Source organism: Pelmatolapia mariae, linkage group LG16_19, assembly GCF_036321145.2.
Source record: "Pelmatolapia mariae isolate MD_Pm_ZW linkage group LG16_19, Pm_UMD_F_2, whole genome shotgun sequence".
NCBI classification, from domain to species: Eukaryota; Metazoa; Chordata; class Actinopteri; order Cichliformes; family Cichlidae; genus Pelmatolapia; species Pelmatolapia mariae.
The window spans coordinates 48,501,802-48,516,940 of NC_086241.1; the positions used below are offsets into that span (position 1 = coordinate 48,501,802).

Below are 15,139 nucleotides of genomic sequence, written 5' to 3' on the forward strand. Positions count from 1 at the left end.
ACGTGAGGATATAAAAAGAAGCCTTCATATATCTGGAGAGTAACGACAACAAGCAAATGCCGGCTGGTAAATGTCAGTTATGTAAGAGCTAGGTCCCACCAGGCCTCTCTTGGTGAACTGAGCAGACAGGTTAAGACCTACACTCCTGAGTTTCTTTGCTCTTTTGTCTGGCCTGTCTGTGTTTTTAACATATGCCGGCAGCAGAGAGCAAGTATGGACCTTCAGAGGGTTAATATTTCAGAGCTGTGAGCGTTTTATTTTAAAGACCTGTTTCCTCTGCTCTCAGGATTGACAGGAAGAAGGACAAGGCGGAGAGGAAGATCCTTGACAGCCAGGAAAGGGCATTTTGGGACGTTCATCGGCCAGTGGTGAGTTACAGCCAAAATAAGGAAAAGAAAAAGTGCAGAAAGGAAAAAGAGGGTCACATGGTTCAACTAAAAAATGGAAATTAATTCAACAAAAGAACAGAAAACAAGGGATGTTTTGTAGGTAGAAAGTTTTAGCATTTAAACACTGCAAAGAGCAGATTTAGCTCCACATGCTGTCCAGCAGATAGCCATGTTGTGTTGTTGGTAGCACAATCAGATTTGGTGCCAGTCAATTTGCATAAGAGTCTTTTGTGAGTGTGGCGTTGCTCAATAGAGCACCAGCACCGTATTGTGCGAGCAGCACAAGTGTAGACAATACATGCTGGAGAAACAGTCTTATCTGACCCAGAAACATGCTTTGTCTTCTGCTGCCTCCCACAGCCAGGCTGTGTCAACACCACAGAGATGGACATCCGCAAGTGCCGAAGAGAGAAGAACCCACACAGGGTAAAAAAGGTGAGAGGAAGAGACAAGCTGGCACCAAACACGTTCATTTTTAAATGTAAGGTTTTTTATTAACTTTGCTGCTTAGTCATACTTATATATATATATATATATATATATATATATATATATATATATATATATTCCAATATCAGCGAGTAGCCAACACTGACCGATATATCAGTGCGTTTGATTGAATGTTGGTATTGACATTTATAACAGCTGATAAGTTAAAATTAAAAAGTATAAAGAAGAGACGAGAAAAATACCCTTTGATCAATTGTATGAGTGTTAATTTTGCTTGTTTGGAATATTACAATCACGAGAATCAGCTGATCGGAGTATCATCTTATGAAGGACTCATAAATAACTGAGTTAGAGAAATTTGCTCATCTTTTGTGTGTTCAAAAAAAAAAAAAAACCTATCGGCTGATCAGATTTTTAATTCACCACATATTGTTATCAGCATCGGTCTCCTAATAAAAAACTTCTAAGAAAAAAAAAGCAAAAAAAAAAAAGCAATTTTTTATTATTTCTATTAAAACAAATCTAAAAATATTTCCTTTTGGGTTTTTTTCAAAGCTTACTAAGTGGTCTTTGTGTGCAGCTGTGAAAATGTCCTCTTCGACACTTTAGATCCCATATTCCCCGACATAATACTGAGTCCTGCTCCCAAAACAATTACCAGACATACATCAAAATGGGGTTAACAACATGGCAGCGGCAGCAAATTAAAACCGTGTCCCACGTGTGTCTCCACTCGCCCACTCTAGTCGGTCTACGGGGTACCAGATGACGGCCAGAGCCAGCCAAGTCCTGTCCACATCGGCTCCCAGCCGATTAGGAAGACCACCAAAGAGGATGTTCAGAAGGAGGTGAGCCAGGGCGTTGTTACCGTCAGCCTGCCTCACTCATCCATCATAACATAGCCGCCGCGGTTGGGGACGTAGACCGATGAGCCGTTCCCTTATTTAGCCTCCTCATTACTCCTCCTCCCTCTCCCACAGATTACCTTCTTGAACATCCAGCTGGACAGACACTGTATGAAAGTTTCCAAAGTGGCCGACAGTCTCATGACCTACACCGAGCAGTTCATGGAATATGACCCCTTTGTTTCAGCCGTAGAGCCTTCGAACCCCTGGATCAGTGACGACACTACCTTCTGGGACTTGGAGGCAAGGTGAGGCTTGAAACGGGGAAGGCATGTTGGGATGTGACCTGAGAGAGTGCCAGGAACTAATAATGCTTTAAACCCACACTAAGGTCAGGTGGAGTGTAGAGGTCTCAGTGCTAATGAACTGTTGCTATCCTGAATTAGCTGGAATCTGTCTGTTTGGATCTCATCTTACATGAACACTAACACTGGCATTCCCAAAGGTTCACTCTGTCCTGACTTGCTGGTCGTGACTCTCTGTAGGCCAAGTGACCAGACCTTCTATTCTATTCTATCCCATCTTATTCTATTTTTTTCGGATGTGTTTCAATGTGAGCAGCCGCGAACCCACCCAGCAGCGTGTGAAGAAATGGGGCTTCTCCCTGGAGGAGGCGCTAAAGGACCCAGCAGGTCGAGACCAGTTCCTAAAGTTCCTGGAATCAGAATTCAGCTCAGAAAACCTGCGGTAAGAATCTCTATTATTTGACTTCTGTAAAGGTTTATATGTTTCTTTGCAGTCTGGTATGTTGCAGTAGCATGATGCTGCTGCTATACAATGCAGAGCTATGCTTTTTAGTGGCTAAAGAAAACAAGGCATGTGTGATAAGAGTGAAAGAAGAAAATGTAAAATTGACACTGTAAACACATCTTCTGGAAGTTGTTATTGACTGTGTATGACACTGTTGTAGGTTCTGGTTGGCAGTGCAGGATTTTAAGCGACGGCCACTCCACGAAGTTCCCTCCAGGGCGCAGGAGATCTGGCAGGAGTTTCTGGCTGAAGGAGCTCCAAGCTCCATCAACTTGGACTCTCACAGCTATGAGCGCACCAGCCAGAACCTCAAAGACCCCGGACGATACAGCTACGAGGACGCTCAGGTGGGGGGGCTGCTGTTTACACTTCACAGATGGACTCACATGGCTTTACGTGCTCACTTTTGATGATGCGTTTGATTTATCTTGGCACTCTTCTTCGCCCAGATCTATTTTGAGTTCACCTCAAATTTACTTTCCACTGTATCCCCAGTGACAACGCACAAACTCATTTGCTTTCCCTCTAACCCGCTAAACTCTCCATACTCATGTTACACAACGGAATGAATGAGAGGACAAGGATGAATAAAAAGAAAGAGGAGAAGGGAGGAATGACAGTGTGTTTGTGCGGGGAGCTAATGAGCCGACTAATTCCATGAATAGGTGGTTGAGTCGGTTCACCGTGGATTCCTCTGCATTCAAAGTGCGTCAGTGATGTGTGACGTGCAACGCCTCTCATTGGCAGGACATTACTCAGCTCTGTCTTGCAGGACTTTGTTGCTCATGTCAGTACTCTCGGTTTGCATCACCTCTTGCATGCATTGCAGTACCATAATCAGGCCTCTCTTTATTTTATTTTATTTTCTTTACCACACTTTCTCCTTTATCACTCACAGACCAACACGCGCTTATGTGGCTTTCTATATCTTGCAGGAGCACATATTCAAGCTAATGAAAAGTGACAGCTATGCACGCTTTTTGCGATCCAACATCTACCAAGACCTCCTGTTGGCCAGAAAGAAGGTGAGCTGCACTCGCTGACCATGATTTCGCCTCCGCATTTAACATGATGCAATCACTCTTTTTGCGTTCCTCATATTGGTTTGATTTTTTTCTATCATTTAATAAACATGCCAGGTTTATAATCACTATATGTATATCAATCAAAAAGTAGATATTGTGTCTATATTATATGCTGCAAGGTAAATGGAATGTAAATTACTACGTTTACATTTCAGGTTTTTTGCTTCATTTTATATTAATAAAAACACATAATCATCTTTAAATAATGATGCAATATCATATTATGCAACATTAGTGCTAACTACAAATCATTGATCCTTATTGGTATTATATCTGTATATTGATACACTACACTGTCAAGGTTTGAAATATAATAAAAATATGTCATCTGGCCTTTACCAGGTTTTAGAATTAGACGAATACAACTTCAGATAATTAACAACACATGATATATTACACTGTGCCATTATTTTTTTTTAAACAAAATTAAGCCAAAATGTTGAAGCAGTGAGTGAAAAACTAAGCGAACGCTTTCTGCTTCCATCGGAATTTAGAGGGTAAGTAGCAGCCAGGTTCTGCTAATCAAATATACTCGACTAACTCGCCAATCTGCAAGTATTTTGTCAGTTTCCAGGTCTGGGATGTTAAAGAATGTATTAACGCAATGCCAAGGAAGAAAGGCATCAACAGCGACCTTAGAGAAACAATTCTTGCTGCTCATCAATCTGGGAATGGCTGTAAGGTCATTTCCAAACAATTTGGATTTCATCATAATACAGTGAGGAAGATTATTCACACGGTGAAAGCATTCGTGACAGCTGGGAATCTTCCCAGGAGTAGATTCACCTTTGCAATGCTCTGAGAAATCTCAAAAAACAAAAAAAACAAAAAACGTGCTTACATCTAAATGTTCAGGTTCATGGCATACAATCAGAATGAGACTGAACAAGTACGGCTTGTTTCAAAGATTTGCCAGGAGAAAGCCTATACTCTTTAAAAAGAACATGGCAGCGTGGCATAAGTTTGCAAAGTTGCATCTGAACAAATTGCAAAACGTCCGGAACAATCTCCTTTTGACAGAAAAGGCCGAAGTGGAGATTTATGCCCCTAACGCTCAGCACCGTGCTTGGCCAAGCCAAACACACCACATCAGCACAAATACCTCACACCAACTGTCAGGCACGGTGGTGGAGGGATGATGATGTGAGCTTGTTCTGCAGCAACAAGACTTACAGTCGACCCTAAACTCCTTCGTATATCAGAGTATTCTGGAGACAAATGTTCATTTTTGTAAACTAAATAATGACACAGTATAATATTTCATGTGTAACTGTTCGTCTGGTGTATATTTAATCATTTTACAACCTGTCAAGGACCAGCTGATAATTTTTATTATGCCCTGATATGTAAAACTTTAGAATTGAGTGTGTACTTTCGTTTTTTCACGACTTTAGGTAACAAAGTCTTTTGCACATTGTGGTATTGTTGGATGTAATGATCTTCTTCCACCACTAGTCAGTAGTGTTGGGTGATATTGCACTTTTAAACATGATGTTTTGTTACTGTAGTTTCTATTAAAAATGTTACTTGATAGGATTCTTTTATGCTTCCACACAAAACCTCTAAAAAACTTATAATCAGGCAGAATTTACATTATGATGTTCTTCTTGTCCTTTTCACCCATAAAATGACAAAAAAATGTAAATACTTCCTCAATGTAAATGCTGTCCTTTCTGCTATCTTGCTAGCACATGCACACGTATACTAGTCCAGTATGCAGCTCCCTTCCAAAAGCACTAGGAGAAAAACAAAAGGAAATATGCATTTTCTTTTTTTTTTTATTGTTTTGCAGTAACAAAAGAATTGCAAAAGATTCAGACTGTTTTAAAAAAAGAAGAAGAAGAAGAAGAAGAATATATACATGGGAAACAAACATATTCAAACAAGCAACTCAAGGTTTGGGACTTACTGAAGTATTTGGATCGCGTTGAAATAAAGTGGGTCATTTAATGTCACGTAGCAGCATTTCACAGCTCTTAATAAGGTCTTCAAAGCACCGTAAGGCTACAAGCAGAGCCCCAAAAAGGCACAACCACTGTGCCCAAAATGCAGGTGCAAGGAAACTGCTAAATTATTTAAAATGTCAACGGAACAGTCTTGAAAAAAACATGAGATCATATGCCAAACACAGACAAACCGCTGTGTAAAAGAGGAACAACAGCCAGCCTGAAAAAGAAACTTACAGAGCACAAGTATTACCGTGTTATATAAAAATTCTATGCTACTTTTGTCTGTCTCCTTCAGTGTAACCTTTAAATCTCATGTAGCTAAAATAGACACTCATTTAGCTGTTTAACTGTAATGCAGAGCTTTTCAGCAAATCACAGCTTCTCTGTTCATGCTAGCCTTTCTGCCCTTTCCCCCTTTGGACACTGCTCCTTGTGCTGGCCTGTCACTGATCCCACTTCATTCCCTAAAAATAATAAATGCAACCCCTTGCACTCTCCTTTGGACCTCATTTTTTAAATTTTTTTTTAATTTTGCAATGCTTGGCCCCCCTTTTTTCCCTCACTAACAACATCACTTCCAACCCCCTCGTCAACACCCATACCTGACCCAAACACTCACCCTGCTTCCCCCCCTCCAAAACAGCAGCCAGCAGACACTGAACAGGGCCGCCGCACCTCCTTGGAGAAGTTCACCCGCAGTGTGGTAAGTCATGTGGAGCTGGGGGCTGTTCATATCACAAACCACACTGGCTGGCTCACTATCAGTGGCTTTTTTGCAGTTATAACCATGTTACACTCTGTTGTGGATTTTTTAAACCTTTAATAGGACGTATGTGTGTGTGTGTGTGTTTATGTCAATAAGTTAACACCCTAGTCACTTTGAATGGTCACAACCTAACACTTTTTGATCAAACCACATTGCTGGTAGAGATTCTCTGTGTTACTTTTTGCTGTCGGAATCTCAGACTGGTAACGAGTTTTCGTTTTAATCTACCTTCTAGGGCAAGTCATTGACGGGAAAACGCCTGACAGGCCTGATGCAGTCATCCTGACACAGCCTGTGCTGCAGGGCCACAGCCAGACCCTGTCGGGTGGGTGGCTGCCGCACAGGGGCCGGGGCACGGGCACAGACAGTGGAGCTGGGCTGGACAGGGCTGCTGTGGAGGCTCTCAGACACTGCTCCGAGGACTGCTGCCATATTGGTATTGCAGCACTGGGCTTGCTGGGGTGAACACCCCAAATTGAAACACTGATGATGAGACAATGTCGACAAGGGGAAACCTCAGCCAACACACAGCACGGCATGCAGCGTACAGTACAAGCAAATGCAGTGCAGGGCTCTTCATCACTTAGGCGGCAAACTGGTTGTGAGTCTCGATGAAGCTGATCAGTTTATTGTTTTCAGGTTGTTTTATATTAAGCGTTCCTTAGAAACGAAAAGAACATCTGCTAAATATTCTTTGATAGAACTACGTGTAACTCGCCACAACGTTTGCAGTGATGACTATCATCTTATGATTTCGGGATCCAAAAATAGCTGCAGCCAATCCTAACTCGGACATAAATACAAAGTCTAAGAGGCACATCAGCACAGACACAAATCTGTTTTACATTTGCCTCTGTACTCACAAAGCAGCCAGCAATAAATAAAGCCTGTCCAGTTTTTTTTTGTTTTGTTTTTAGAAATATCCAACCTCTTTTTATATCTTTCTATTATATTTGTGTCCTAAGTGAAGCACGTGTCAGTTAAACAGCAAGCACAGCTTTAGCACTGTGAAAAGACGCAGTACAAAGCCTGTATTCTCCACGCTGAGAGGCATCTACAAAATGGATTTTTAGAGGTATAACTTTTCATGCTTCATTACATTCCAAAATTTGACATAAGGGCTTAATGTAGCATTCACACTGCACCGTGGCGTGCTTCATCCAAACGTCTGTGTTGAGAATTAATGTTTCATTTCTACAACACTGCTCTGTAATGAGACTCGTGGCGATGATGAATTTCTTCTGGCTGGCAAATTATTCACTTGCTTTGAGAGGTTCAAAAACGTGGCTGTGCAAACAGTTGTGGTGTGCAGCGCCGTTTAGTCACAGCCATACGTACACAGTCACAGGCCAAATAGCATCTCCGTGCTTTTTAGGCTTCTACTGTAGTATTTAAAGTATCCAGTGCCATGGGTCCATCTAGTGGTGGCTAAACCACAGGACCAGAAACCAGAGTGTTAAATGACTGAACTGTGCTGTCTTCACATCATGATATCAGAACAAGTTGATCTCCCATCTTGGAGACATTACAAGGCCTGCTACTCAATATAGGATCATTTATAGTTTGTTGCTTTTTTTTTAACTGCATGAATATTTTTTTAATCACAAAATGTTACCTGATCATTTAAAAAACAAACATTTTTTTTTTGTTGTCTCCACGAATTATCTGTCGTGTTTTAATGACTATGGGGGAAAAAAAGAAATATTTGCATGCTGGACTATTATGGAGTGCTAATTTAGGGAAGGATGGTTGGATTCTCCAAAGAGGGCACACAGACAGGGACCAGCCCTGCACCGGAGCAACACTCCTCAGCGAATCAACATCTAAGCCCCGAACTGCAACTGGGAACAATATTTGACCCTCGATAGACGACGCACACCGAAGATAAAAGGCCTCTCTGCTCCACTGTGGCTTCGGACTCCTTCTACATACAGAAAGTGCTTGGACTGAGGAGATTATGGTCTCACAGCTCCCCCATGAGGCCAGTGACTGCTATAGAGATAAACTACGCTGCTGAATGAGTCAATCATCTATTCTTTTGTATTAGAGTCGTTGCAATGCACTGTACAGGTCATATTAGTAATTATTGTTAACATAAACCAGTAACCTCGTTGAGTATAAGGTAGAGAGATATGCTTAACTCGAGTCGATGTACCAAATGTTATCCTCAGCACAAGACACAATGACACTATGTATCGAGTGCATTGTAAATGTAAATTGGCTAAATTTCATTAACCAAAAGCACACTTTATTATGATATGGGCACATTACTATGCATGTAACATATTCAGGGCATTTTGTGCTTTTAGTTTCGCAATCAGCAAGATAACTACTGGCACTCTGAAACACTCAAGCACCTGCTGTCTATTCATGGGTACCAAATAATAAATACTATGGACCTGTCTGCTTTGTGCTGCTGTCTGGGTGTTTTTACTGCCTTGAGCCATAAAGCATAAAAGATTCTGGCGGAGATTTAGAGAAGCAGTTTTCATGCCGTAGATATGACAAGTCAAAACAGTTAGAGCCATACGTTTTTCGATAATTACACTTTTTTTTGTAGTTTTGCCTTTATATACACCAGCGTGGCTTTTTAAGTCAAACAGTCAAGATGAGGTTGAAGTGCAGATTTTAAAAGGTGTAACAAAAGTGTTACATTAACTGTTTAGGGATTGTTTTTATACGCACTCCCCATTGCACTGTAGGGGTGTAAGGAAACAAAATCATGAAAAAAAAACACACCATTAGGTCCAAAATGGAAATATGGACCTAACTTTATAACATCAGAGGGAACAGGGTCAGTCCAATTCATCATCTTGACATCACTGAATTGAATTACTAGCTAAAGGAATCTGAAACAGGCTTTTAAAGAGACACTGCATTGGTATTTTTTAAGCATAACAGTTAGTTTAAGTGGTGTTGTGTAATAATAAAAATAATAATAATAAACTTTATTTATCCCCTCTGGTCCTAAAATTAGTTCATGGGGCCATTAACAGCTGTTGACTGGAAGATCTCAGACTGTGAGAAGAGGTGTAGGTTCTAGAAGGTCACACCAGTAGCCAACGTAAAGAGATTAAAACTGGAGTGCTGTTTCTTTCGTGTAGCAGCAGCATTCTGTACCAACTGGAGACGATCAAGATCCTTCTTATTCAAACACATAAAGAAGACTGTTACGATAATCAAGACGAGACGAAAAGAGGCATGAATAATCATCTCTAAATCAGCTTTTGACACCAAAGTTCAAAGTTTAGAAACATTTCTCATCTTGAAAAAAAAACAAACCAGTTTCTGATTAATCCACAAATGATGCCAAGGTTTCTGAGGTTTGGTTTGACAGAAGAGGGCAATAGACCAAGGTATTGCTTGATTTCAGTTATTTGGTTCTCTCGGGGAATAAATAGGGTTTCTTTTCTTTTTTTTTTATATCAGAGTTCACCTACAAGTAGTTTTCAGAGAGACTCTGGTTAATACTACTAAAACAGTTTATCACACATCAGAAAATTGCCTGATTATTTGGCCTAGGGACAAAATAAGAGAATAGGTCCCAAGACTGAGCCCTGTGGTACCCCGCACAGCAGGCTCTTGGAGACTGGTTTGCAAAAACATTGAATGTTTTGCCAGAAAGTTAGAAGGCAAACCATTCTAGAGGCCCACCTGATAAACCGACTACATCCCGGAGCCTGTTAATCTAAATACTGTGATCATGTGGTTCATTATGCTAGAAAAATTGGCAAAACAGAGCACTAAATACTACATCTGGACATTCAGTGCAGAAAGTATATGGAGGATCAGCAACAAATGAAAATTATTCATGACTAAAAATGAATGACTGATAGCGATCCATTGTGAGTTTTTCTCTGTTAGTATGCTGCTACTGGATTGGCAGTGTTTGGGATCATTGTCATGCTGAAAAATGAAGCTGCTGATAATCAGATGGCATTGCATCGTCCCATCTGAACTGTGCTTTCTGTACACGCAGAGGAGAAACCTAGCTTGGTTTCAGCACAGTTCAGATGGCATTAGCATGCACGACACAAGAAAGTAGTATGTTTTGGAGCAACATGTGCTGCAATCCCGACATTTTACAGAGTTCTGGCTTTTAAAAAAATATATATTATTGACGTTTCTCGTATTGTGATCTTATTCCTACCTGCTGCCTAAAATGCTGTTTTACTGCCTGGTGCATTTATTGGAATCGATTATCTCCTCTGTGTACCTGCAGTTAACATTCAAATGATGTTTTTGCCACCAGTAAACATTCCTGTCAGCAGACTCTGTTACTCATCCCATTTCTTCAGACTCACTTGTTATTTATCAAGCAGCACCTACTGATCAATAAGATCTCTGTGAGCGAGATCTACTTTTGTTATCTTTGTCTTATACAGAGTCCAGCACTGCCTCTGCTCTCACACACTCAAGAGATGTTTTTCCTCTCGCTCTGTCTGCTCACAGATTCTGAGTCACTCCAGCTTATCGATCCAGTCTAGGAATCTTGTGCTTATCAGAATGACCCATCTCCCTTTTGCAGAAAAACAGCATCACGCAAAAATATTCCTTTTTTGTTTATTTTTTCAGAACAATAAAAATAGTTTAACAAAGACTTCATTCTCTCTTTTTTGACTATTTACAGCAGAAGATGAAAAAAAAACCCAAACAAAAATTAAAAATAAACAAACAAAACCCCAAAAACGGTCATGTCCATTTCATCTCCTCTTGGCTCTGTTCCCACCCCGATCCTCCCTCTCCACCCTCCTTTGCAGGCTTGACAAGAGAGTACCAGGGCCTATTGCTGTGTCTTTGACGAGGTATACAGGCTATTCAATGATTGGTGACACGTTAAATTACGGAGACATCGCTAACTTTTGCACTCGGGAGCTTCGCCTTTTGTTCAGAACTGCACCGCACTTGGCCCGTTCATGTATACGGTAGGTAACACTTAGCAGATTATGAGTGATGACACATGCTTCAACTTACTGGCATGACTGACTTAGGAAGATAAATGACACGATGACCCACTTTTTTTCAGTTTTTCTTTTTTTAACTGTGGAAACAACACGTAACTGAGGAAAACAAGACAACCGACATGTCTCAGATGCATTCCTTGTCCAGTGGAGATAAACTGCTGTGTGTGGAGGGTCCCTGAGGGAAGTGAAGAAAGATGGTTTGAATGTACAAGCACTTACGCAAGTCATAACAGACACATCTAAGATTAATGGTTAGCTTCAAAAACGGAGCAGCTGTTATTACATTGCAGCGATACTGAATAATCACATGGAAGAAAACAGACCTCTCAGACAGCATGTGCAACCAGCGGACCTAAAAAAGCTTTTGGATACAGTACTTCAAGCTCCTTCTAAATGTCATAAAGCAATTAGGCCCTCTAAAGCACTCAATGGAAATGTCACAAGTAACTTGGATTTACACTCGTCACTTCTTAGTAAATAGCTGTATCCCAGCGGAGTAATGTCACTCTAGTAATGATAATTCCAAATGCAAATCCAAGATGAATCTCACTGTGTCACGATCTCTGTAGACTGTAGAGTTTTTGCATGCCATGCGTGACAGCAGGTAGAACGAGCATAGAAGAGACAGAGCTGAAGCTTATTATTGCAATGTTTTCCTATAGCATGAGACTGCAGTATTCCCAGGCCCTACTGGGAGTCGGGATCCACGCGTGGTACTCTGCCAACTGAGAACAATCACATAAAATCAGGGCTGAGTGGCTGAACAATCAACAGCAGATGAAGTGAAAAGATGCCTGAGTAGTTGTGGCTATTATGCACCTGATCAGGACAGAGGTATCAATACAGTCTGAGCAAACGCAAGAAGTCATACCATCAAACTTTAAAACGTAGAAATATTATACAACAGAGAAAATACGCAACAAAAAAAGTGAGCTAAATCATCCATTTGAGATCAGAGAGGCAGAGGAAAAAGGGAGCAAAAACAGGCTGAGGGCCAGAAGCAGAAAACCTGTGTCCACACCGGGGTATTATTACAGTAGTCCAGAGGTCTGCATGTAATAGTGGTGAGTTTGAGCACCATCTCTATGGCTGCAGGTCAGAGGGTCACTGGTCCAATCAGGTTGGAGGGTCATGGCTGTCAGAGCTGATTTCCAGTGCAGAGCGGCAGGCTGGCACAGTGATGAGGATAATGACGTCTTAGTGTCACATCGGATCACACAGCAGACACACAGTCGCAGAGCAGGAGTGGGCAGGCTGGGCCGCAGGGGCCCCAAATGCACCCGTTGGGCACAAACAGTCCAAAGGCCTGGCCTTTAGTGTTCCCATAGTTCTGAGAGGAGCTCCAGCACAGTGCAGAAAGGATAAAATGAAGCCGGATACTCACATTTCAAATGTTCACAAGGGGTCGATATATACTGTCAAGGGAGCAGTTGCTTCAATTAAGCCACATGGCTGGGAGAAGTGATGGATGCCTATTCATCCGTTTCAGTCAGTTATTTCAGGCCCAAATCAGGAGGGACATGAAGGCTCATTAGTTTTTGAGGGTTAAAATCCTCTTCTTCACTGGTCACCCCCCAGCCCTGGGCCACATGCCAATGTGCTGAGTGCTCCTATGTAACACAGACAATAACAGTAAGCCTCACGCATAATATGTCTGAGCAAGAGTTAAGATCTGCAGCCATGCTAGCAGCTTTTCGAGTTTAAACTAGCTTAGCACAAATACAACAGGAGCAGGGCTGTCAAAACATCAGATTTCTACAACAAAATTGTCACGGCCATAATAATTGATAGTGGATATCTATAATAAAAAAGAAACATCAAATCTTAGTTATGGAGGTACCCAAATCATAACATTTTTTTTTTTTTTGCTATACGTTAATAAGGTGAAGTCTACAGAAAACCTTCAAAAATTACAACCCCAATTCTAAAAAGTTGAGACCAAATGTAAATAAAAACAGAATGCAATTATTTGCAAATCTCATAAACCTATATTTTATTTACAATAGAACACACAAAACATGGGACATGTTACTCTTTCAAGAAAATTATTTGCTCATTTTGAAAATCAAAAAAAGTTGAGATGGAAGCAACAAAAGGCTGGAAAAATAATTGGTAGTATAAAGAAACGGCAACCAATTAGATTCAATGGCAACAGGTCAGTAACATGATTGGGCATAAAAAGAGCATGTTAGAGAGGCAGAGTTCCTCAGAAGTAAAGGTGAGCAGAAGTTCACCACTCTGCAAAAAATGATCTACAAGTGAAGATAAAGCATTTCATCATCTGTAATATTTAATATTATCAAAACATTCTGATAATCTGTAGATATCCTCCAAGATTTCAGTATTGGATGCCTGTAACCTTCAGGCACTCAGACAGGCATGACTCTGTCATGGAAACCACTGCACAAGCTCAGAAACACATATAGAAATCAACTGTTTAGTGTTCAGATGAACAGAAATTTGAATTTCATTTTGGAAAACATAGATGCCGCCTCCTCTCATCTACAGAGCACGGTGTTCAAAACCCTGCTGCTCTGATGGTATGGGGCTGCATTAGTGCCTATGTAACACATCTGGAAAAACATTAGCAATGACATATAAAAGTTTTAGAGCAACATATACTCCCATTCAAACAACATGTTTTCAGGGAAGAGCTTGCTTTTTTCAGCAAGACAATGCTAAGCCACATACAGAATCTATTACAACGGCATGGCATGTTAGTCAAAGCGTCCAGGTGCTGCCTGCAGCTCTGACCTTTCTGAAAACAGGGCTTTATGAGATTTGCAAATCATTTCAATCCATTTTTATTTTCATATTTCAGAGTGTCCCAGTTTCTTAGCAATTGTGGTTTTACGATTTCCGATAGTCATCAGCATAATTTCCCTTTTAAATATCACTGCATGTCAAAGAAACATAAGTAGTATATTTGCACCATCAGCTCTGGTACAACATGATGGGAATGCCATTTATTTTGCATAAAGCAAGTTTTTGGACAAACTCAAAATATGAGGTAATTAAAACTCTATATTACCAGACAAATTTCCTGGCAGTTCATCAAATATTTCTTCAGATAGTTACTAAACACACAAATGTGAACTCATTGTGCTACTACTACTACTACTCAAGGCACCAAAGTTATTAGGATTCAACTTCTAAGCATCATGAATGGATGCATCAAATGTCACAGCAGTACATCTGTGATTTGTTGGGAGATTCCAGTCTGGGCCACAAGTGGTGCTCCACTGTGCCGTGTTGCAAGCATGTCTGAAAACTAGACCAATGTTGGACTACAAAATGCTCGTGCATGACCCTTAATTAGTTTTATTGTCCAGTACAATATGCAAAAATGCAGTTTGTCTAAATCAGATTTAAACTAGTAACAATCATTTGCATACCATCTATTCTTGTCTTGTAATCTACTTGTTCTCTGACAAGGTACCACAAACGCTTACCTTTGATTTGATTTGTCCCCCTTGTGTAAAGACTATAAAGGTTTCTTCATCCAAACATTTCCAGTGGCCTGTGGCACTCCTTTCATTGGTTCCTTCATTTTCATACGTTTAATTCAGAGTTAGAGCAGAAGAAGAGGTCTTCATAGTCACACCGACTACTGATTCAAAAATATCCAGTAGTTCTGCAATGCAAGTATGGGTCTGCAATGACATTCAATCATCTACCAAACTTATCATTCACTTAAAAAACAAAAAGTCTTGTCTGCAATTTTCCAATTTCTCCAGTGTTTTTGTTCATAACCCTTCTGCTCCAGTGAGGGAAGAAAAAACAAAAAACAAAAAAGCCACACTCCAAAAACATCTTCCGTTTTGCACGGAGTCACTTGTCAGGAAACACTGACAGTCCTTTGTAACCTTAAATGTCACATA

At 40.6% G+C, this 15,139-nt stretch overlaps 1 protein-coding gene and 1 long non-coding RNA gene across 7 annotated transcripts in view; one reads left to right on the plus strand and one right to left on the minus strand.

Moving 5' to 3' along the window:
* LOC134644332 (regulator of G-protein signaling 6-like) overlaps window positions 1-8,705 on the plus strand; it is a 43,193-nt gene extending 34,488 nt beyond the window's left edge. For 3 of the 6 annotated variants that reach the window (XR_010096481.1, XR_010096483.1, XR_010096482.2), the window contains exons 9-17: window positions 287-368; window positions 750-824; window positions 1,586-1,687; window positions 1,820-1,992; window positions 2,306-2,431; window positions 2,655-2,841; window positions 3,430-3,519; window positions 5,268-6,231; window positions 6,530-6,589. Coding sequence is in view for 3 of the 6 variants with exons in the window: in XM_063497297.1 (XP_063353367.1) it covers window positions 287-368; window positions 750-824; window positions 1,586-1,687; window positions 1,820-1,992; window positions 2,306-2,431; window positions 2,655-2,841; window positions 3,430-3,519; window positions 6,172-6,231; window positions 6,530-6,580 (946 nt within the window). In the remaining 3 variants the exon portion in view is untranslated. Of the gene's footprint in view, window positions 1-286; window positions 369-749; window positions 825-1,585; window positions 1,688-1,819; window positions 1,993-2,305; window positions 2,432-2,654; window positions 2,842-3,429; window positions 3,520-5,267; window positions 6,232-6,529 lie in introns of all 6 variants that reach the window. The other 3 variants (XM_063497298.1, XM_063497297.1, XM_063497299.1) reach the window with 3 other exon arrangements.
* A 2,138-nt stretch (window positions 8,706-10,843) lies between these two features.
* Window positions 10,844-15,129, minus strand: LOC134646114 (uncharacterized). Its single transcript, XR_010096617.1, has 2 exons — window positions 14,711-15,129; window positions 10,844-12,868 (listed from the first exon to the last, which is right to left on the minus strand). It is a non-coding gene; the product is annotated as an uncharacterized LOC134646114 (long non-coding RNA).
* Window positions 15,130-15,139: the final 10 nt, after the last annotated feature.